A 23,224-nucleotide genomic window follows, 5' to 3' on the forward strand; every position below is an offset into this window, starting at 1 on the left:
CACACCTATATCCATCTATATACACACACACACCTATCCATCTATATACACACACACACACACCTATCCATCTATATACACACACATCCATCTATATACACACATCCATCTATATACACACACACACACATCCATCTATATACACACACACACACACCCATCTATATACACACACACACCCATCTATATACACACACACGCGCACACACACACACACCTATCTATACACACACACACCTATCTATCTATATACACACACACACACACACACACACACATCTATCTATCTATATACACACACACACATCTATCCAAGTCTTTATTACAGCAGACTATTGCATGCATTCATGAATTGCAGTTTATTGTTTAGGCTAATTATTCAAAGCTCCCTTTGTCATTTAATGTTAAAACAAAAATGCTTGATTGCATTTCATGTCTCATTCTGCGTGATGGCATGAACGAATGAATGTAAATCTAATTCCTTCCGAATAGGGTTAAGGCATTGTTCGCAATATGCTGGTAAATTTTGCCATTATGCACATAGCAACGTAGGGAAAAATGCCAATTCTATGGCGCACTGAAGATTATGTTTCAGAACCACAGACAGTGACCATATCCAACACTGGATAAAGAGCCTTATTTACACAGTATATTAGCTGTAGTAGTGTTGCACTATTATTTTTACAATTTCACATCTTAGAGTGATGACCCAGTTGACTCCACAATGGATTAGTCCACTGAGACCAGCGTGAATCAAAATAATAAAATAAAACTCAAAATAATTGCGACTGCTAAAGAAATATCGGTCAAACAGCCTAACGACCAAACAAAATAAATGGGGTCAGTCCTAGTACATGCGAATGCATTTCCAAGTCCCATTGTTACCTTGTCCCTGCAGAGGCTCTCGATGAGCGTGTCTGCCTCCTCCATGCGTCCGTACATCACCATGGCGATGCCCACGGCCAGGCCGCGCAGGATCTTCTCGTGCTGAGTCTCCTGGGCGTAGCCCACCATGTCCTCGATGGCCTGGGCAGACTTGGAGCCCAGCATGACGAGCCCCAGGGCCAGTCCTGCTGCCTCGCCTGTGAACAGAGGGTAAAAACATGAGCACCGCATAATGGCACCAAAAAAAAGTCCTTTATAAATCTGAACAACTGGCAGCACAGAGTTGATTTTGCTAGTATCACTGATCTCTTTTAAATTGCACAATCAATGCCGTTTTTGTTGCAAGCTTACTGTATATCAACAGATGCAAATATGTCAAGATGTTTTTAACTCTAAGGGCTGAACAAAAATATAAACGTAAAGTGTTGATCCCATGTTTCATGAGCTGAAATAAAATAAAAAATATTCCATATGCAAAAAAACACTTATTTCTCTCAAATTGTGTTTACACCCCTGTTAGGGAGCATTTCTCCTTTGCCAAGATAATCCATCCACCTGATAGGTGTGGCATAAAAAGAAGCTGATTAAACAGCATGATCATTACACAGGTTCACCTTGTGCTGGGGACAATAAAAGACCACTCTAAAATGCACAGTTTTGTCACACCATAATGCCACAGATGTCTCATATTTTGAGGTAGTGTGCAATTGGCATGTTGACTGCAAGAATGTCCATCAGAGCTGTTGCCAGAGAATGTTAATGCTCAAATCTCTACCATAAGCAGACTCCAAAGTAGTTTTAAAGAATTTGGTAGTACGTCCAACTCGCCTCACAACCGCGACCATTTGCATGGTGTCGTGTGGGAAAGCGGTTTGCTGAGGTCACGGTTGTGAACAGAGTGCCCCATGGTGGCGGTGGGGTTACGGTATGGGCAGGCGCCATAATCTATGGACAACAAACAATTCCATTTTATCGATGGAAATTTGAACGGACAGCGATACCATGACCTATTGTCATGTCATTCATCTGCCACCATCACTTCATGTTTCAGCATGATAAAGCACAGTCCCATGTCGCAAGGATCTGTACAGAATTCCTGGAAGCTGAAAATGTCCTGCATACTCAGACATGTCGCTAATTGAGCATGTTTGGGATGCTCTGGATCAACGTGTACAACAGCATGTTCCAGTTCCGACCAATATCCAGCAACTTCACCTAGGCATTGAAGAGGAGTGGGACAACATTCCACAATCAGCCTGATGATGAACTACACGCAAAGGAGATGTCGCACGGCATGATCCCGACCTGTTTCCTGATCCACACCCCTACCATTTAAAAAAAACAAACTGATCTGTACTCCCAGTCGTGTGACATCCATAGATTAGGGCCTACCGAATTTATTTCAATTGACTGATTTCCTTATAGGAACTATAACTCAGTAAAACCTTTTGAATTGTTGCTTTTATATTTTTGTTCAGTGTATAATAGTTGGCTAAATTTGAACTCGACTAGCACCAAATGCCTCACTGTCTGTTCAGGGTCGTGTACCTGTGACTGCATCGTCCTGGTACAGGTTAGACTTGAGCAGATCGTACACATCCTGCCTGGCTGTACCCAAAGCAGCCAATCCCAGGCCCAGACCTCCCCCGTGACGGACAATCTGTGGGAGGAAACAAAGCAAACCAAAACAGCTATCACAGACACGAATATAACTTTGATTTCAACTCAAATGTAACATGATATCCCCCTGATGGGCTTCGTTGGAATGATCTCCGTATTGCTTAATGCATCAGCATGCTTCAGTTTGACTGGCACCTAGCCGGAACCGAACGAGTGTGTTCGCTTACTCCCTTAAAAAAGACCTACGCTTGAAAAACTAGAAAAAAGTGCCAATGTTTGTCCATCTTGAGATGCCGTAGCCAGTAGACACTTCCTCAAAATAGTCAGAATTCATCGAAGAGAACTCAAGAAATCAATTCAAGAAACTCAATAAATTAATTGTCATGTTTTTGCCGAGGAGATCTTAGTCACGCAATTGTACATCAAAAATGTTTGATGTTCTCAATTTAAAAAAAATGTGTCAAATTGTTTATAATATAAGCACAAACTGTTCTGAACCGTTTCGGCTGGGTATCATGCAGATGCCTTTACACACACATCCGATCAAATCTAAGTAACCAAAAGGGGTGGGGGATATGGGTTGATTTGGAATTGATTAAGGGAAATGTGACGTGTCTGCAGGTTGCCACTCACGTCGTTGCTGGCGTTCTTGAGCTGACTGAGCAGGTAGTCGATGATGTCCCCCCCGTGGTTGGCGTGGATTAGCCCGAGGGCATACAGGCCACCTCCCTCCTGGTAGGCTGATCCGGGTGAGGTGTCTTTGGGCAGATAAGTGGCCATCAACTGCAGTGCCTCTTTCTCGTGACCCTGAAAATATGAAGATTATTCAGCGAAACTTTTTTTTAAATATATATATATTTTTTTTTTATCAGAAAACCAGAGATATCCTTTTATGTTTTAAATAGTTTCCGCTAAAGTTTACCTTGTGAATGACGCCAAGACTGGCTGTGGCTGTGAACTTGGCCCAGTTGGTGGCTCTTGCAAGCCACTCCAAGTTCTCTCTGTTGAAAGAATGAATACAATCTCATCACACAGCCAAACACAGCATTAACCCTTTATATCCCCACACCAGGCTTCAGCCAAAAACTATTTTGATTATTTAAATAATATTAAAATATGTTTTGGGAGAAAATATAAGTAGTTGAATATTGGAATGTATTTGGAAAGTATAATTGGAAAGTATAAGCATTTATTAGAAAATGTTATTTAATACAGAGTACATACAAATTCAAATAAGTACTTCGATGCATTTGAACACAGGTCCTAGGAGTATTTAAAATAATGCATTTGGAAATAATAGTAGACTATTTATAGGAATTATTTGAAATACTTCCAGTAGAAGTAGTTGATTTCAGCCACATTATTTGAAAATACTCAGAAGCCAGGTCTGCCTCACACCAATAGAATGTACCACATTACCACCAACACAACGAGAAAAAAATATATATATATATTATTTTTTTTAATATATAAATACGACTTCCTGGAGGGTATGTTATGAAGTGTGCTGGCGAAACAGAAAGTGATATTCTCTATGTGTTTATGCTATAGCTGGTGATGATATAGTATAGTGGCTATACCTGAGGAACTGGTCACTTGTGGTCCCCGTATGCATGAAGGAGTTGGCTATGACCGTGGCTGTGTGACACACTGAATTTCGGACTGCATCCTGGATTAGGTAGACAAAGCAACAACAAAAATAATTGTGAAAGCCTTTTTTTTTTTTTTATAATGCAGTACATGTCATATGCCTATGTCACATGCAATACATAGCCTGTTTAATACTCATAATGGCATCCTTTACCTTTGTGTTCTTGAGAATCATTAAGTCTGTGTTGTTGTTCCGGATGAGGAACTGCAGATGAAATTCGATAGCCATTTCTCCACTGAGAATTTTGATCATCTTCGCGTTCTGGTCCTTAGGCTCGTCCTTCTATGCAAGCAGAGGAAGGGAAGGCCCATTCATTTGGGTGACAAGAACAGTAATATAAAATGGACAGCTTCTCTGCACGGCCATAAAGAAGCACCAAGTAGAGCTACTCACACTGTCTGCAGCTTTTCCTGCAGGGGAGCTGCTGGCCTTGTCGTCCGTCTCCATAGCGTCACTGAGACATTTTTTAAAACATATTGGCTAAATCAACTTTGTATCACAGTAGGGTTACCTGTGATGTGTCAAGATAATTCACCTACACCGATCTTACTACATTTCATTCACATTTTCCCATCTTTTCCCAACCTACCCATCTCACCCTGTGACTACACCCTCATCCTCACGCACCTGTCTTTGTCTGGGATGGGCACAGTGCCTGTGTTGGTGGAGCCAGGCACGGCAGGGATGGGCGTGCCCACGGTGCGCAGGTTCTGGATGACGGAGGAGAGGAACTGCTGGCTGGCACTCTCGTACAGGTCGAAGCAGATTTGGTAGGCCATCAGCAGGTTGTCTTCCTTCACCAGCTTCTCCAGGATGTCGCTCACCGCCTGTGGGTCGTCCAGGAAGATCAGGCACTGTGGAGGAGAAAGAGAAGGAGGAGAGACAGAGTTTGAGTGTGATGCATGGTGGTCAAGTGGTTCCTTCCTCGTATTAGTTAGATGGGTTTATTTGATATTGTACATATTTGCAGCTAAAAGCTGAATTGCAGTAATCAAAAAGAGATTCAGGTGGGGTGAGGGGGAATGAAGAGCAATAGTCTGTAGTCAAGCCTCAAAGTGACTGCCTCTGCTGGTAACACGTGTGGGTTTGGGCACATGCAACCTGATAAAGATCCACCTCAGACAGAAGCATCGTTAGATTTAAGGTGAACAATATTTAGTGGATCTTTTCATTTCATTATGCAGTTTCTCACCCCCCCCCTAACAGTAACATGTGCACGTGACTGTTTATTTTCAAAGAAATTCGCTATTGAATGACTATGTAATTCCACTGGATTAGGAAAGTACTGTTTCAGATTGTGAAACCAGATAACCATCGCACCAAACTGCAGGCAGCTGGATGGATATTTTAAAAATCAGAGCCCAATTTGAAGTGTGCTTTCTCCCCGTTACCTGGCAAACGTTGATGAAGTCAGGCTTCTCCAGATTCATGTAGAGCTTGACCAGCACTCGGAGGACCTCGTTGCGGAACTTCTTGTTCTGCATTAGTGACATGCAGACCTTCAGGCTGTAGGCCAGTAGGCCACTAACGTCATTCTGTACAAGACAAAAAGGAAGAGGGTTGGGATCTCAACATAAAATGTAAGTTGTTACTGAATGTTTTGTTGTTTTAAACCACAACAAAAAACATTTAAATAAAATGTAGGCTAAACCAAAAGTCGTGGATCTGTGGATTTTCATTAAGCTAATTTTTTATTCATTACATTAAGTAGAAGTTGCGCCAAATTAAACAATCTGTGGAACCAAAACAGAATGTGTTCAGAAGACGACCAGGGAGCCACTGACCGATTCAAGGATAGTCTTCTCGAAGATGTCCAGGCGTCGAGTCTCCAAGGCAATGCCGATGGCCTGCTTGTACTTATGGTCGCCCAGGCAACGCAGGAACATCTTGTTGACGATGCCCTCCAGCCGGGGGTCGATGCTCTTCTTCTCCTCGTCCTCAGGAAGCTCGGCGTTCTCCACCCGCTGCTTGGTGTAGTGATCAATGCATTTGGCTACGGGGGAAAAGACCAGAGGTCATCAAAGAACTACTGTATACCGCTGTGGAATAATCAATTGGCATGATTAGTGGCATGCATCAGTGTGTTGATATCTAACAGTGGGTATACATAAATTGAACATCGTTGGAGGTGACTATGTGTAATGTAACTAAAAAGGTAAGCCTATGGATCAGCATAAGAAGCCCTTGAGGTCAGTACTAAGATGGAGTACTTGTGGATACCAAAACATGCAGTTGTAACATCACTCACCGATAATGGTCTCCACATATTCAGTGTCGTCTGTGACATTGAAAAGGTCTCCTGCACCCAGAGCGTAGTTCAACGACTCATCAAACGCCCCGAGGTGGTAGAACACTTTGGAAGCCACCAAGGCAGCAAACGCCCTGCTCCGAAATGTCTCATCTTCATACAGGACCTCGCTGTGAGGAGAGAACACATTTTTTCCCCCCTTGAGTAATTTCTTTATTCTAATTAAAAGTTGCACTATGCAGAAATTGCTCCGCCATTTCCTGATTGCTTAAACTAAATAGTTTGCCTAATTTCAGTTTGTGACAAACTAAGTTAGCTATAGTGTAGAGAATCAATGTATCATCTAAACTGCTGTGAAAAATACTTTACATAACCAAAAATATATTGTTGTTTCAGCTGTTTGAACCTGGTGTACAAAACCAAAAGTTAAAATAAGCAAAAACAGAACGTTAAGTGAATTTGGTCAGGTTGACATATTGCCAATTTAAACTGACCATGTAAATATTTGTGTCTTTTTTCCCCTTGTTTAAAAACTTACATTTTGTCAACAGATCCCGATATCTCAGCCCAGAAGTCATTGACAATGGAGTTCAGCTTGTGCAGAGCAAACTCCTACAAGCAAATTTTTTTTGTACAAATGTTAAGACACTTTACGCAAACAACAGTCAAGAATAATCATTGCCAAGTCAATAGGAATGTTAGTGGTCACCAAACATAGTCCAGGAGAGCTACGGTCCAGCACTAACGACTGCTTCCACTAACTAGCTACTTATGGTCTTTAATGTTATTAATGTTATTAATGTTATGTTATTAATGTTATTGTACAAGGCTTTTCGTCTTCTCTAGGTCCATGGTTGGTGACCACTGGTGTATTCTCACTGGATAACAAGCTTAAATTCATGATACCTTGAGTTGGGGCTCCTCCTCATCCAGCAGTGAGATGATTCCAGCTAAAAATCAAATGACGTGTAGTCAGTTTCAACATCATGGATAAACCCTGATGTGTGTGTGAACCCTGATGCACTTCAGTGTATGTAACGTAGCTAGCTAGCTAGGTTAGACAGAAAACGTTAACTTTCGCCTTCTCATTTATGACTGACAGAAAAGTTTCATGTGAAGCTTAAACAGGTCAAACTCGAAAGGGAAAGATCTTGTCAGTTGTATAACTGAATATATTCAACTGAAATGTGTCTTCCGCATTTAACCCAACCCCTCGGAAATCAGAGAGGTGTCTTAATCGACACATTTCAATTTAATAACTGGACTACGTCTCCCCTTTCCCTTCCGAGTTTGACCAGGGGCAGATTTAAACGTTGTCGGCTAGGGGATTCGAACCAGCTACCTTTCGGTTACTGGCTCAACACTGCTACTAGGAGCAGGAGTGACAAGAAATCCTAGCCGCCGGGCTACATGCCGCCCGTTTACCGGGCTATGAAAATATTACATTATAAACTAGCTAACTACGTTAGTTTGCCAGGGCACAGCTAGGTAACGTCAGCAGCTAACCAACGCGGTCGGTAAATTCCTAGCTAATGTTAGCTAGCCATCTGGCTAACGTCATTGTCCAACGACTAACGTTAATGGCGACTATAGACATGAAACAATATGATAGGAATAAAGTTGTTATCCAGCCACATAGGTAATTAGTTAACATGTGTTAACGTACAGCAGCTAAATTAGCTAACTGTGAGTTTTAAAAGTCTGTAAACTGGGTAGATAGCTAACTGGCTAGCTAACTAGCTATGTGACTCAGCTAAATCAATGGATGCTAGCTTGCTACCGTTAGCAATCTTTTACAAAACGCTGACATTTGCTAGTATGTTACTGCTTACCGGCAGACGTTATCATGGTTGGTTCTTTATTCTCCCCCTCTTAACTCCACGAACCCAGGTTATACCGTTTCAGTTAGTGACAATGAAATTATAAAACATCAACACCTTGAAAGTACAGTAGATGTGTCAGTTGTCCACAACAGCGGGACACTTGTCTGTTGAAAAATATTTTTGGTTCAATAATGAAAGCCCCCTTTCCAAAAACCCATAGTTAGGTATACCTAGATAGTGCCTGATGAAATTACAGCTCGTCGTCATTGTCAATTATTTAATCTCATCCTGATTCTTGGATAGGGGTAGGAAAAGTGATGAATAAAATAATTGTAATGGGCTGTATATTTTGTATTCTTAGCTAGAATATTTAAAACATCATTTCGGTATTCATTTTTTTATCCACAAACCGGCTTCTATTCTGCCAGTCTCGAATGAATCAGTTATTTTACCTGTCCTACACACGATGTTTTTCTGCCCCCTAGCGCCCCTTACAGAAAAAATATTACAGCTTTGAAACTGCATTCGACTGTGGTATTTTGGACACAGTAATAACATAATAAATATCGGAGTTGTGTCGGTTGGAGATCTTTGGTTATACGAAGGGAGTATCCGCTTGGTACGGTGCTGGCGCTAGCACTTTTGCTTTACGTATCAGTCTTTCGGGTTGAAAGGGAGTAAGCAAACAATCAAACTGGCGGCGGGTCGGCACGGCTGTGACTGGGTCAGAGATTGTAGGCAATTGTGATGGAGAAGGGAGTAGGAAAGAGAAAACAAAACAAAAGCAGTAGAGAAATTGAGCAGGGGTTTGAATGGGAGCACGAGGTCTATGGCGGCGGGGGCGGGGATTAAGTAGAAAAGGAAGTTTGAGGAGAGCAACAGTTTTAAATCTAATTGTATTGGTCACATACTTGTGTTTAACAGATGTTATTGTGGGTATGCTTGTGCTTCTAGTTCCGGCAGTGCAGCAATAAAAACAAAATACAGCAAGTTTCCTAAGGACTAGAAGCGAGGCAACCCTCTGTCTGCACCATTCAAGCAGTGGATTAAAGGGGTGATAACAGGATTGCCTGTGAGTGTTAGCTCTAAAGAGGTAAACTTGAAACGGAGGAGTATTTATGTCTGTAATAAAGCCCTTTAGTGGGGAAAAACTCAATGTGATTGGCTGAGCCTGGCTCCCCAGTGGGCGGGCCTATGCCCTCCCAGGTCCATGACTGCGCCCCTGCCCAGTCACGTGAAATCCATAGATCAGGGCCTAATTAATTTATTTCAATTAACTGATTTCCTTATATGAATTGTAACTCAATAAAGTCTTTGAAATTGTTGCGTGTTTCATTTATATTTTTGTTCAGTAGATAATCCTTGTCAGATATTGAACCTAAAAGTGCTGGAGAGGTTGGAGGGCCAGGATAGAAGTAAGGTAATGTGGTGTGGGGATTTTAATGCCCACAACACTCTCTGGGGGGGCAAACGGATGGATGGAAATGGCCAAAGGATCTGGTGTGTCTGAATGATGGACGAGGGACCAGGATTGATTTAGCCACAGGGAAAGAGTCTGCCTTGGACCTCACTCTGGTATCTAGTGCGATGGCAGGAATCTGTGTGTGGGAGGTATGGGAGGAGTCGACAGTAGGGAGTGATCATTACCCCATAGTATGCACAGTAGGCTGGAGGGAGGAGGAGGTGTCAGTGGATGGAGTAGGCAGGTGGGTGTTTGGAAGGGCAAAGTGGGATCAGTTTCAGGAGCTGAGTGAGCAGGTGATGGCTCGGGTGGATATGAGAAGGGATGTGGATAGTATGAATAACTGGGTGAGAACAGCTTTAGTGGTGGCAGCTACTGAGGCGATACCTAAGAGTTCAGGGAGGAGGAGGAGGAAAGCAGTCCCATGGTGGACGGAGGAGTGTGGGGCAATGCTGAGAAGTAGGAACGGGGCATTTGGAGTACTGAAAAGGATGTGTAACTTCCAACATCTGATTCAGTATAAGCAGGCTCTGGTGAGGAGAACCTTGGCATCGGTTCTTGGAAGGGCGACACCTGTGGGGAAATTGTGGTGGATGATTAAGAGGATGAGTGGGGTCAGAAGGGAGTGGGACTATCCAGTGTTGACGAGTGAGGAGGATATGGCAGTAACAGATGAGGAGAAGGCAGAGATGATGGCCAAAGCATTTGTCAAAGTGCATAGCTTAGCAACTTTTTCAGAGAATGGGGAGAGAGAGAATGAGAGAGGAGCACCCTGGAGTGCTGGATAGGAGGAAGGATGTAAATTATGCATTGAATGCACCATTTACCATGGCAGAGATGAAAAGGGCAATAGGTAAGGATGGGTTAACTTCACCTGGGAAAGACAAGGTGTGCAATGTTATGTTGGCCCATCTTAGTGTTGAGGCACTGGATAAGGTATTGATGTACAGATTGTGGGAGGAGGGGAAACTACCAGGCAGCTGAAAGGAGGCAGTAATGGTACCAATCCGGAAGCCATGGAAGGATCCAGCGAGACCAACAAGCCGGAAGCCAGGGAAGGACCCAGCGAGGCCAACAATCCGGAAGCCAGGAAAGGACCCAGCGAGACCAACAAGCCAGAAGCCAGGGAAGGACCCAGCGAGGCCAACAAGCTACTGCCGAATAGCTTTAACATCACATGAATGTAAGAAGAGCTTCTGGATATCAGGACAGCGATCACTCACCTCAGATTAGACAAAGATTTTTTCTTCAACAAGCAGGACGCACAGGACATTCTCCGAACACCTGACAATGCCAACATCCCTGTTATTTGCAAGAGGAAGAGACGCAGGTACAGAGGACACAGAGCGGGGTACCTCGTAAGGATCTGCAGAAGGCGATTGGGAAGCTGCCGTTACCATCAATATTACTCGCCAACGTGCAATCATTGGACAATAAATTAGACGAGATACGATCACTAATATCTACCAATGGGACATCAAAAACTGTAATATCTTATGTTTCACGGAATCATGGCTGAATGATGACATGGATATTCAGCTAGCGGGATATATGCTGCATTGGCAGGATAGAACAGCACACTACGGTAAGAAGAGGGGGGGTGGTCTGTGCATATTTGTAAACAACAGCTGGTGCACGAAATCTAAGGAAGTCTCTATATTTTGCTCGCCTGAGGTAGAGTGTCTTGTGATAAATTGCAGACCACACGACTTGCCTAGAGAGTTTTCAGCTATACTTTTGCGGCTGTTTATTTACCACCACAGACAGATGCTGGCACTAGGACCGCACTCAGTTGTATAAGGAAATAAGCAAACAGAAAACCGCTCCGGCGCTCGTAGTGGCCGGAGACTTTAATGCAGGGAAACTTAAATCAGTTCTACCTAATTTCTATCAACATGTTAAATGTGCAACCACCTGTACTCCACACACAGAGACATTTACAAAGCTCTCCCTCGCCCTCCATTTGGTAAATCTGACCACAATTATATCTTCCTGATTCCTGCTTACAAGCAAAAATTAAAGCAGGAAGCACCAGTGACTCGGTCTATAAAAAAGTGGTCAGATGAAGCAGATGCTAAACTACAGGACTGTTTTGCTAGTACAAACTGGAACATGTTCTGGAATTCTTCAGATGGCATTGAGGAGTACACCACATCAGTCACTGGCTTTATCAATAAGTGCATCGAGGACGTCGTCCCCACAGAGACTGTACGTACATACCCCAACCAGAAGCCATGGATTACAGGCAACATTCGCACTGAGCTGAAGGGTACAGTTATCGCTTTCAAGGTGCGGGACCCTAGCCTGGAAGCGTATGAGAAATCCAGCTATGCCCTCAGGCGAACCATCAAACAGGCAAAGCGTCAATACAGGGCTAAGATTGAATAGTACTACACCGGCTCCAACGCTCGTCTTATGTGGCAGGGCTTGCAAACTATTACAGACTACAAGGGGAAGCACAGCCGTGAGCTGCTCAGTGACACAAGCCTACCAGATGAGCTAAATCACTTCTATGCTCGCTTCGAGGCAAGAAACACTGAGGCATGCATGAGAGCATCAGCTGTTCCGGACGACTGTGTGATCACGCTCTCCGTAGCCGACGTGAGTAAGACCTTTAAACAGGTCAACATTCACAAGGCTGCGGGGCCAGACGGATTACCAGGACGTGTGCTCCGGGCATGTGCTGACCAACTGGCAGGTGTCTTCACTGATATTTTCAACATGTCCCTGATTGAGTCTGTAATACCATCATGTTTCAAGCAGACCACCATAGTCCCTGTGCCCAAGAACACGAAGGCAACCTGCCTAAATGACTACAGACGCGTAGCCCTCATGTCCGTAGCCATGAAGTGTTTTGAAAGGCTGGTAATGGCTCACATCAACACCATTATCCCAGAAACCCTAGACCCACTCCAATTTGCATACCGCCCAAACAGATCCACAGATGATGCCATCTCTATTGCACTCCACACTGCCATTTCCCACCAGGACAATAGGAACACCTATGTGAGAATGCTATTCATTGACTACAGCTCAGCGTTCAACACCATAGAACCCTCAAAGCTCATCACTAAGGATCCTGGGACTAAACACTTCCCTCTGCAACTGGATTGTGGACTTCCTGACGGGCCGCCCCCAGGTGGTGAGGGTAGGTAGCAACACATCTGCCACGTTGATCCTCAACACTAGAGCCCCCCAGGGATGCATGCTCAGTCCCCTCCTGTACTCCCTCTTCACCCACGACTGCATGGCCAGGCACGACTCCAACACCATCATTAAGTTTGCAGACAACACAACAGTGGTAGGCCTGATCACCGACAATGATGAGACAGCCTACAGGGAGGAGGTCAGAGACCTGGCCGGGTGGTGCCAGAATAACAACCTATCCCTCAACGTAACCAAGACTAAGGAGATGATTGGGGACTACAGGAAAAGGAGGACCGAGCACGCCCCCATTCTCATCGACGGGGCTGTAGTGGAGCAGGTTGAGAGCTTCAAGTTCCTTGGTGTCCACATCACCAACAAACTAGAATGGTCCAAATACACCAAGACAGTCGTGAAGAGGGCACGACAAAGCCTATTCCCCCTCAGGAAACTAAAAAGATTTGGCATGGGTCCTCAGATCCTCAAAAGGTTCTACAGCTGCAACATCGAGAGCATGGTTGCATCACTGCCTGGTACGGCAATTTCTCGGCCTCCGACCGCAAGGCACTACAGAGGAAGTGCTGACGGCCCAGTACATCACTGGGGCTAAGCTGCCTGCCGTCCAGGACCTCTACACCAGGCGGTGTCAGAGGAAGGCCCTAAAAATTGTCAAAGACCCCAGCCACCCCAGTCATAGACTGTTCTTTCTACTACCTCATGGCAAGCGGTACCAGAGTGCCAAGTCTAGGACAAAAAGGCTTCTCAACAGTTTTTACTGTCGGAAGTTTACATACACCTTAGCCAAGTACATCTAAACTCAGGTTTTCACAATTCCTGACATTTAATCCTAGTAAAAATTCCTTGTCTTAGGTCAGTTAGGATCACCACTATATTTTAAGAATGTGAAACGTCAGAATAATAGTAGAGAGAATTATTTATTTCAGCTTTAATTTCTTTCATCACATTGCCAGTGGGTCAGAAGTTTACATGCACTCAATTAGTATTTGGTAGCATTCCCTTTAAACTGTTTAACTTTGATCAAACGTTTCGGGTAGCCTTTCACAAGCTTCCCACAATAAGTTAGGTGAATTCTGGCCCATTCCTCCTGACAGAGCTGGTGTAACGGAGTCAGGTTTGTAGGCCTCCTTGCTCGCACACTGTTTTTCGGTTCTGCCAACAAATTTTCTATGGGATTGAGGTCAAGGCTTTGTGATGGCCAGTCCAATACTTTGACTTTGTTGTCCTTAAGCCATTTTGCCACAACTTTGGTAGTATGCTTGCGGTCATTGTCCATTTGGAAGACCCATTTGCGACCAAGCTTTAACTCCCTGACTGATGTCTTGAGATGTTGTTTATATCCACCTAATTTTCATCCCTCATGATGTCATCTATTTTGTGAAGTGCACCAGTCCCTCCTGCAGCAAAGCACCCCCACAACATGATGCTGCCACCCCTGTGATTCACGGTTGGGATGGTGTCCTTCGGCTTGCAAGCCTCCCCCTTTTTCCTCCAAACATAGCGATGGTCATTGTGGCCAAACAGTTCTATTTTCTATTATGGGTAAACAGTTCTATATCAGACCAGAGGACATTTCTCCAAAAAGTACAATCTTTGTCCCCATGTGCAGTTGCAAACCGTAGTCTGGCTTTTTTTGGCGGTTTTTGGAGCAGTGGCTTCTTCCTTGCTGAGCGGCCTTTCAGGTTAGGACTCGTTTTTCTGTGGATATAGATACTTTTGTACCTGTTTCCTCCAGCATCTTTACAAGGTTCTTTGCTGTTGTTCTGAGATTGATTTGCACTTTTCGCACCAAAGTACGTTCATCCCTAGTAGACAGAACGCGTCTCCTTCCTGAGCGATATGACGGCTGTGTAGTCCCATGGTGTTTATACTTGCGTACTATTGTTTGTACAGATGAATGCGGTATCTTCAGGCGTTTGGAAATTGCTCCCAAGGATGAACCAGACGTGTGGAGGTCTACTATTTTTTTTCTGATGTCTTGGCTGATTTCTTTTGATTTTCCCATGATGTCAAGCAAAGCTGCACTGAGTTGGAAGGTAGGCCTTAAAATACATCCACAGGTACACCTCCAATTGACTCAAATGATGGCAATTAGCCTATCAGAAGCTTTAAAGCAATGACATCAATTTCTGGAATTTTCCAAGCTGTTTAAAGGCACAGTCAACTGAGTGTATGTAAACTTCTGATCCACTGTAATTGTGAGTTGAATTATAAGTGGAATAATCTGTCTGTAAACAATTGTTGGAAAAATGACTTGTGTCATGCACAAAGTAGATGTCCTAACCAACTTGCCGAAACTATTGTTTGTTAACAAGACATTTTTGGAGTGGTTGAAAAACAAGTTTTAATGACTCCAACCTAGGTGTATGTAAACTTCCGACATCAACTGTATATGGGAGAAACCTGGAGAGGGTGGGGGCCTTCAGGTTCCTTGGGGTGTACTTTAACACTAGACTGACACCTGAAAAGTGTAAGAAGGTGATAAATGTGATGTGCTGTCTGATGGGGAAGGAGTGGGGGGGCTGTTCGTTCCTCATTGAGGACCATGTATGTTGTATTGATCCGATCTGTAATAGACTATGGCAGTATAGGTTATGGTTCGGCAGCCCAGACCTCATTAGAAAGGCTAGATGTCAATCAGGGGCAAGGAGTCAGAATATGTAGTGGGGTGTTTCGGACATCCCTAGTGTCTGCACTACAGGTGGAGATGGGAGATATGCCATTGCAGATTATGAGACAGCAGCTGGCAATGAATTATTGGGTCAACCTACAGGGACATGGGGTGTCTCATCCTGTGAAAGGCATTTTACAGGCATAGTGGGATCATGAGCGAGGACAGAACACAAGTTTTGGGTAGTTGGGTAATACCCAGGCGAAGGAAATGGGGCTGTATGGAAGGGAGTTTAGTCTAATGGTAGCTATACCTGTACATCCTCCATGGCTCCTCCCATCTCCAGTAGTTGATCTAGAAGAGTTGGAGAGACTACAGAAAGATAGGGAGGGTGTTGATCCATCTGGAGAGACTACAGAAAGATAGGGAGGGTGTTGATCCATCTGGAGAGACTACAGAAAGATAGGGAGGGTGTTGATCCATCTGATTTGTTTAAGAGATGTCTGCCTACTGTGTATCTGGATTTTATGGCCATTTACACAGATTCAAGAGATCCAAGGACAGGACGTACTGGGTCAGCATTTGTGGTGCAGGAATGTGGGGTGGAAATCAAGAAATGTATTACAGATCGTCTGGCTGTATACATGACAGAGGTGGTGGCCATACTGTTGGCCTTGCAGTGGGTGGATGAAGTCAATCCAGACAGAATAGTTATTTGCTCTGATTCATGTGCAGTGTTGATGAGTCTGCAGTCATTTAGTTCACATAGCAGACAAGACCTGCTTTATGACGCGCTACAAACCCATGGCAGGATTACATAGATGGGTATACAGATCAGATTTACATGGGTCCCAGCCCATGTGGGACTGGAGGGGAATGAGTCAGTTGAAGTACTGGCTAAACAACCACTTAGTAGTGGGGATGTTAAGGCTGTAGTTTCAATGAGCAAGGAAGAGGCAAAAAAGCCTGATATGGACAGTGACGGTGTAGAGATGGCAGGAGCAGTGGAATAGAGATACTAAGGGACGGCATTTAGTTCAAGTACAGAGGAAAGTCGGGGAGGGGAAGACGGAAGAAAGGGACAGAACAGAGGAGGCTATTTTTTACAAGATTAAGGGTGGGACACAGCCAGTAGATTAAGGGTGGGACACAGCCAGTAGATTAAGGGTGGGACACAGCCAGTAGATTAAGGGTGGGACACAGACAGTAGATTAAGGGTGGGACACAGCCAGTAGATTAAGGGTGGGACACAGCCAGTAGATGAAGGGTGGGACACAGCCAGTAGATTACGGGTGGGACACAGCCAGTAGATTAAGGGTGGGACACAGCCAGTAGATTAAGGGTGGGACACAGCCAGTAGATTAAGGGTGGGACACAGCCAGTAGATTAAGGGTGGGACACAGCCGGTTGAATAAGACTTTAAATGCGATAGGAAAGCATCCAACAGGAAAGTGTGATTATTGCCAGGAAACAGAGACAGTGGAGCATGTATTGCCACAGTGTGGGCATTATCAGAGGGAAAGAGAGAGGCTGAGATCTAGTATGAGGGAGAAGGGGATACAGGAAATTAGTTTAAAGAGTGTATTGAGTAGAACGTCAATACATAGTCTCTAAAAAATGGTGTTATCAATTTTAAGAGAAACAGGGCTGGCAGGTAGGATTTAGTTTATCTGTCTCTGTCCCAAACTCCAGTACAATAGTTGGCAGTAATGCACCATAACATTGGAAGGAAATCTGCCTCTAAACCCCACCGAAGAGTCAGAAAGTAGAGTCAGAAATAATGGCAGTGAATTCACATCAATTATTAATTATAGACCCATGATGTCACGTTCTGACCTTTATTTCCTTTGTTTTGTATTTATTTAGTATGGTCAGGGCGTGAGTTGGGTGGGCAGTCTATGTTTGTTTTTCTATGTTTTGGGGCATTTCTATGTTTCGGCCTAGTATGGTTCTCAATCAGAGGCAGGTGTCATTAGTTGTCTCTGATTGAGAATCATACTTAGGTAGCCTGGGTTGCACTGTTTGTTTGTGGGTGATTGTCTATGTCAGTGGCTTGTGTCAGCACAGGTCTATTTTGTAGCTTCACGGTCGTTTATTGTTTTGTATAGTTTTCAGTGTTCAGTACTTTCTTGATTAAAGATTTACCATGGACACTTACCACGCCGCATTTTGGTCTTCCGATCCATCTCGCCTCTCCTCTTCAGATGAAGAGGAGGACGACCGTGACACATGAGTAATTACAGGGTACACATGTAGCAGTTAAATATGAGAATAAAAATGTGGAGGATGTGGTAAGAAATATGAGATAAGAGCACCGCTCACAAGTGATTCCATTGTATTGAGTAAAGGTGTCCACATACATAGGTTCAGTTCGCTCCTTTGCGACTCAAATGTCTGTGCTCGCATACTCCTTAATGACATTAGCTTGAAGAACGAGGGAAAAAAATCTGCAATATTACTGTTGTTTGTCCCTTTTGAGCCACCATAGCAACAACATAGCCAGTAACACTTCCTCAAAATAGTCTAAATTAATCTAAAACAGAGGAAGAAATATGGGAGGGCACACCTCGTCTGTGTATGATTGTCAATAATAATGCAACGTATTCCTATAATGTCAGTCTTTTTATTTGGTGTTTGTTATTAGATATGAGGAGTAATGGGTTGAAGAGCCAACATTAAGTGAACTGCTGGGGAAATCTTCAGGGGATGTAGTATTTAATTATGTATTTAGTTTCCTTAGAGAGAGAGAGACAAGAATATTGGGTAGGATTTAGACCTTCTCTGTCTTTGATCCACACTCCAGTCCAGTTCATGGCAACAATGCAGCTTAAAGTTGGTTGCCAATCGTCATAAAAAAATCCACTGAAGAAGAAGCAATAAAACAGAGGAAGAGGAAGTGAAAGACCCAACTCGGCAGAAAATCTGTATCCCTCCAGCAGGTGGTGTGTTTTTGTTTCGCCCACCAAGCGAGGAGTTTTTGAATGTAGGTCAAAGAGAGTGTCGAATTTGAAAAAAATGAATGGCTTACACGCTGACCACACCGCTCCCGTCACGTGGGCGAGGGTTGCAAAATAAATGTACACATACATTATTCAATCATTGCACCCACACTGCTCGCACTTGTAAAAATCTATTTCCTCATGACATCCATACTGGACACACACGTGCATCCGCGTGCGCCATCTTGCGCACATTTATTTTGTCCCCCCACACCAAACGCGATCACAACACGCAGGTTGAAATATCAAAACAAACTCTGAACCAATTATATTAATTTGGGGACAGGTCAAAAGGCATTAAACATTTATGACAATTTAGCTAGCTAGCTTGCAGTTGCTAGCTAATTTGTCATATTTAGTTAGCTAGCTTGCTGTTGCTAGCTAATTTGTCCTGGGATATAAACATTGAGTTGTTTTTTTACCTGAAATGCACAAGGTCCTCTACTCCGACAATTAATCCACACATAAAATGGTGAACCAAATCCTTTCTAGTCATCTCTCCTCCTTCCAGGCTTTTCTTCTTGCGACTTCATATGGCGACTGGCATCTAAGGTGTATTAACACAACGGCCAACCAACCTCAGTTCATCTTTCAATCACCCACGTGGGTATAACCAATGAGGAGATGGGAGAGGCAGGACTTGCATCGCGTTCTGCATCACAAATAGAAGCAACTTCTATTTTAGCGCCTGGCAACGCGGACGCTCGTTGGCGCGCGCGAGCAGTGTGGGTGCCATGATTGAATAACATGTATGTGCAAATTTATTTTGCAACGCTCACACACGAGCGTTGTGGTCAGCATGTTATTTGCTACGTGAGGTTAATTTGATCGAATAGAAGTTTCACAATGATAAAGTTGTTACTAGTGTATTGATATAAGTAGGGGAACGTTACATCCTGGCAACTTTGAGAAAAATCACTTTATATCGGCGTTGCCTCAAGTAGGCTATGCATATTCATGGTATGAAGCTAGCAGAATAGCATCTCTCTCCATTGAAACCAGGCAGTTGACGTCAACATCTATAATCTAATATTCGAAAAAGAATTACAATACTGACATGTATCCACCAATCCAAAGAAAGGATAGGCAAGAGCTACACAGCCCTCTGTTCCCTCTTTCGAGGACAATGACTCCCATTGTTAGGGCAGAGAGAAATGTATCTTGCCATAATCTTTGTCTAATATAATCAAGAAATCTGTAATTATTTTTGACGTTATTGCCAAGGAGTTCTTAGTCGCACAATTTTACATATAGCTAAGATGTTTGGTGCAATTTTTTTTGCATGAAACTAGAAGTAGACTGCAGACAGCCGGTGCTTTCCTCGGTCAAGGCGGTGGGACGCATGCCAGTTCTTACAATGCCTGGATAGGTATTTAAAGTATCAGCTAACCGCATCAAGTCTAGGTCAAAAAGGCTCCTGAACAGCTTCTACTGCCAAGCTGTAAGACTGCTTAACCCTCTTAGGCCTCACTCCCCCCTATCTGAGATATCTACTGCAGCCCTCATCCTCCACATACAACACCAGTCACATTCTGTTAAAGGTCCCCAAAGCACACACATCTCTGGGTCGCTCCTCTTTTCAGTTCGCTGCAGCTAGCAACTGGGAGAGATCTGCAAAAAACACTCAAGCTGGACAGTTTAATCTCCATCTCTTCATTCAAAGACTCAATAATGGACACTCTTACTGACAGTTGTGGCTGCTTCACGTGATGTATTGTTGTCTCTACCTTCTTGCCCTTTGTACTGTTGTCTGTGCCCAATAATGTTTGTACCATGTTTTGTGGTACTACCATGTCGTGTTGCTACCATGTTGTTGTCATGTCAAATCAAATCAAATTGTATTTGTCACATACACATGGTTAGCAGATGTTAATGCGAGTGTAGCGAAATGCTTGTGCTTCTAGTTCCGACAATGCAGTAATAACCAACAAGTAATCTAGCTAACAATTCCAAAACTACTACCTTATAGACACAAGTCTAAGGGGATAAAGAATATGTACATAAAGATATATGAATGAGTGATGGTACAGAGCGGCATAGGCAAGATACAGTAGGGTATGTAAACATTATATTAGGTAGCATTGTTTAAAGTGGCTAGTGATATATTTACATAATTTCCCATCAATTCCCATTATTAAAGTGGCTGGAGTTGAGTCAGTGTCAGTGTGTTGGCAGCAGCCACTCAATGTTAGTGGTGGCTGTTTAACAGTCTGATGGCCTTGAGATAGAAGCTGTTTTTCAGTCTCTCGGTCCCAGCTTTGATGCACCTGTACTGACCTCGCCTTCTGGATGATAGCGGGGTGAACAGGCAGTGGCTCGGGTGGTTGTTGTCCTTGATGATCTTTATGGCCTTCCCGTGACATCGGGTGGTGTAGGTGTCCTGGAGGGCAGGTAGTTTGCCCCCGGTGATGCGTTGTGCAGACCTCACTACCCTCTGGAGAGCCTTACGGTTGTGGGCGGAGCAGTTGCCGTACCAGGCGGTGATACAGCCCGACAGGATGCTCTCGATTGTGCATCTGTAGAAGTTTGTGAGTGCTTTTGGTGACAAGCCGAATTTCTTCAGCCTCCTGAGGTTGAAGAGGCGCTGCTGCGACTTCTTCACGATGCTGTCTGTGTGGGTGGACCAATTCAGTTTGTCTGTGATGTGTACGCAGAGGAACTTAAAACTTACTACCCTCTCCACTACTGTTCCATCGATGTGGATAGGGGGGTGTTCCCTCTGCTGTTTCCTGAAGTCCACAATCATCTCCTTAGTTTTGTTGACGTTGAGTGTGAGGTTATTTTCCGGACACCACACTCCGAGGGCCCTCACCTCCTCCCTGTAGGCCGTCTCGTCGTTGTTGGTAATCAAGCCTACCACTGTTGTGTCGTCCGCAAACTTGATGATTGAGTTGGAGGCGTGCGTGGCCACGCAGTCGTGGGTGAACAGGGAGTACAGGAGAGGGCTCAGAACGCACCCTTGTGGGGCCCCAGTGTTGAGGATCAGCGGGGTGGAGTTGTTGTTGCCTACCCTCACCACCTGGGGGCGGCCCGTCAGGAAGTCCAGTACCCAGTTGCACAGGGCGGGGTCGAGACCCAGGGTCTCAAGCTTGATGACGAGCTTGGAGGGCACTATGGTGTTAAATGCCGAGCTGTTTTCGATGAACAGCATTCTCACATAGGTATTCCTCTTGTCCAGATGGGTTAGGGTAGTGTGCAGTGTGGTTGAGATTGCATCGTCTGTGGACCTATTTGGGCGGTAAGCAAATTGGAGTGGGTCTAGGGTGTCAGGTAGGGTGGAGGTGATATGGTCCTTGACTAGTCTCTCAAAGCACTTCATGGTGACGGAAGTGAGTGCTACGGGTCAGTAGTCGTTTAGCTCAGTTACCTTAGCTTTCTTGGGAACAGGAACAATGGTGGCCCTCTTGAAGCATGTGGGAACAACAGACTGGGATAGGGATTGATTGAATATGTCCGTAAACACACCAGCCAGCTGGTCTGCGCATGCTCTGAGGGCGCGGCTGGGGATGCCGTCTGGGCCTGCAGCCTTGCGAGGGTTGACACGTTTAAATGTTTTCCTCACGTCGGCTGCAGTGAAGGAGAGTCCGCATGTTTTGGTTGCGGGCCATGTCAGTGGCACTGTATTGTCCTCAAAGCGGGCAAAAAAGTAATTTAGTCTGCCTGGGAGCAAGACATCCTGGTCCGTGACGGGGCTGGTTTTCTTTTTGTAATCCGTGATTGACTGTAGACCCTGCCACATACCTCTTGTGTCTGAGCCGTTGAATTGAGATTCTACTTTGTCTCTATACTGACGCTTAGCTTGTTTGATTGCCTTGCGGAGGGAATAGTTACACTGTTTGTATTCGGTCATGTGTCCGGTCACCTTGCACTGATTAAAAGCAGTGGTTCGCGCTTTCAGTTTCACGCGAATGCTGCCATCAATCCACGGTTTCTGGTTTGGGAATGTTTTAATCGTTGCTATGGGAACGACATCTTCAACGCACGTTCTAATGAACTTGCTCACCGAATCAGCGTATTCGTCAATGTTGTTGTCTGACGCAATACGAAACATATCCCAGTCCACGTGATGGAAGCAGTCTTGGAGTGTGGAATCAGATTGGTCGGACCAGCGTTGAACAGACCTCAGCGCGGGAGCTTCTTGTTTTAGTTTCTGTCTGTAGGCAGGGATCAACAAAATAGAGTCGTGGTCAGCTTTTCCGAAAGGAGGGCGGGGCAGGGCCTTATATGCATCGCGGAAGTTAGAATAGCAATGATCCAAGGTTTTTCCAGCCCTGGTTGCGCAATCGATATGCTGATACAATTTAGGGAGTCTTGTTTTCAGATTAGCCTTGTTAAAATCCCCAGCTACAATGAATGCAGCCTCCAGATATATGGATTCCAGTTTGCAAAGAGTCAAATAAAGTTTGTTCAGAGCCATCGATGTGTCTGCTTGGGGGGGAATATATACGGCTGTGATTATAATCGAAGAGAATTCCCTTGGTAGATAATGCGGTCGACATTTGATTGTGAGGAATTCTAAATCAGGTGAACAGAAGGATTTGAGTTCCTGTATGTTGTTGTGGCCACACCACGTCACGTTAACCATGAAGCATACGCCCCCGCCCCTCTTCTTACCAGAAAGATGTTTGTTTCTGTCGGTGCGATGTTGTGATGCTACCATGCTGTGTTTTCATGTGTTGCGGCCATGCTGTGTTGCCATGCTATGTTGTAGGTCTCTCTTTATGTAGTGTTGTGGTGTCTCTCTTGTCGTGATGTGTCATTTG

The 23,224-nt window shown here is 44.3% G+C and overlaps 1 protein-coding gene across 4 annotated transcripts in view; it reads right to left on the bottom strand.

Moving 5' to 3' along the window:
- Positions 1-8,696, bottom strand: part of psmd1 (proteasome 26S subunit, non-ATPase 1) — a 61,422-nt gene extending 52,726 nt beyond the window's left edge. For 2 of the 4 annotated variants that reach the window (XM_090238081.1, XM_021614202.3), the window contains exons 1-14: positions 8,237-8,663; positions 7,311-7,354; positions 6,943-7,016; positions 6,405-6,574; positions 5,941-6,149; positions 5,548-5,691; positions 4,784-5,010; positions 4,550-4,610; positions 4,310-4,435; positions 4,086-4,174; positions 3,428-3,506; positions 3,139-3,312; positions 2,434-2,545; positions 886-1,082 (exon numbers count right to left, since the gene is read on the bottom strand). In XM_090238081.1, the coding sequence (XP_090094207.1) occupies positions 886-1,082; positions 2,434-2,545; positions 3,139-3,312; positions 3,428-3,506; positions 4,086-4,174; positions 4,310-4,435; positions 4,550-4,610; positions 4,784-5,010; positions 5,548-5,691; positions 5,941-6,149; positions 6,405-6,574; positions 6,943-7,016; positions 7,311-7,354; positions 8,237-8,252 (1,722 nt within the window). In that variant the 5' untranslated portion in view covers positions 8,253-8,663. Of the gene's footprint in view, positions 1-885; positions 1,083-2,433; positions 2,546-3,138; positions 3,313-3,427; positions 3,507-4,085; positions 4,175-4,309; positions 4,439-4,549; positions 4,611-4,783; positions 5,011-5,547; positions 5,692-5,940; positions 6,150-6,404; positions 6,575-6,942; positions 7,017-7,310; positions 7,355-8,236 lie in introns of all 4 variants that reach the window. The other 2 variants (XM_021614254.3, XM_021614129.3) reach the window with 2 other exon arrangements.
- Positions 8,697-23,224: the final 14,528 nt, after the last annotated feature.

The sequence above is a fragment of the Oncorhynchus mykiss genome, chromosome 1, assembly GCF_057628025.1.
Source record: "Oncorhynchus mykiss isolate SJ-2025 chromosome 1, ASM5762802v1, whole genome shotgun sequence".
Lineage (NCBI taxonomy): Eukaryota > Metazoa > Chordata > Actinopteri > Salmoniformes > Salmonidae > Oncorhynchus > Oncorhynchus mykiss.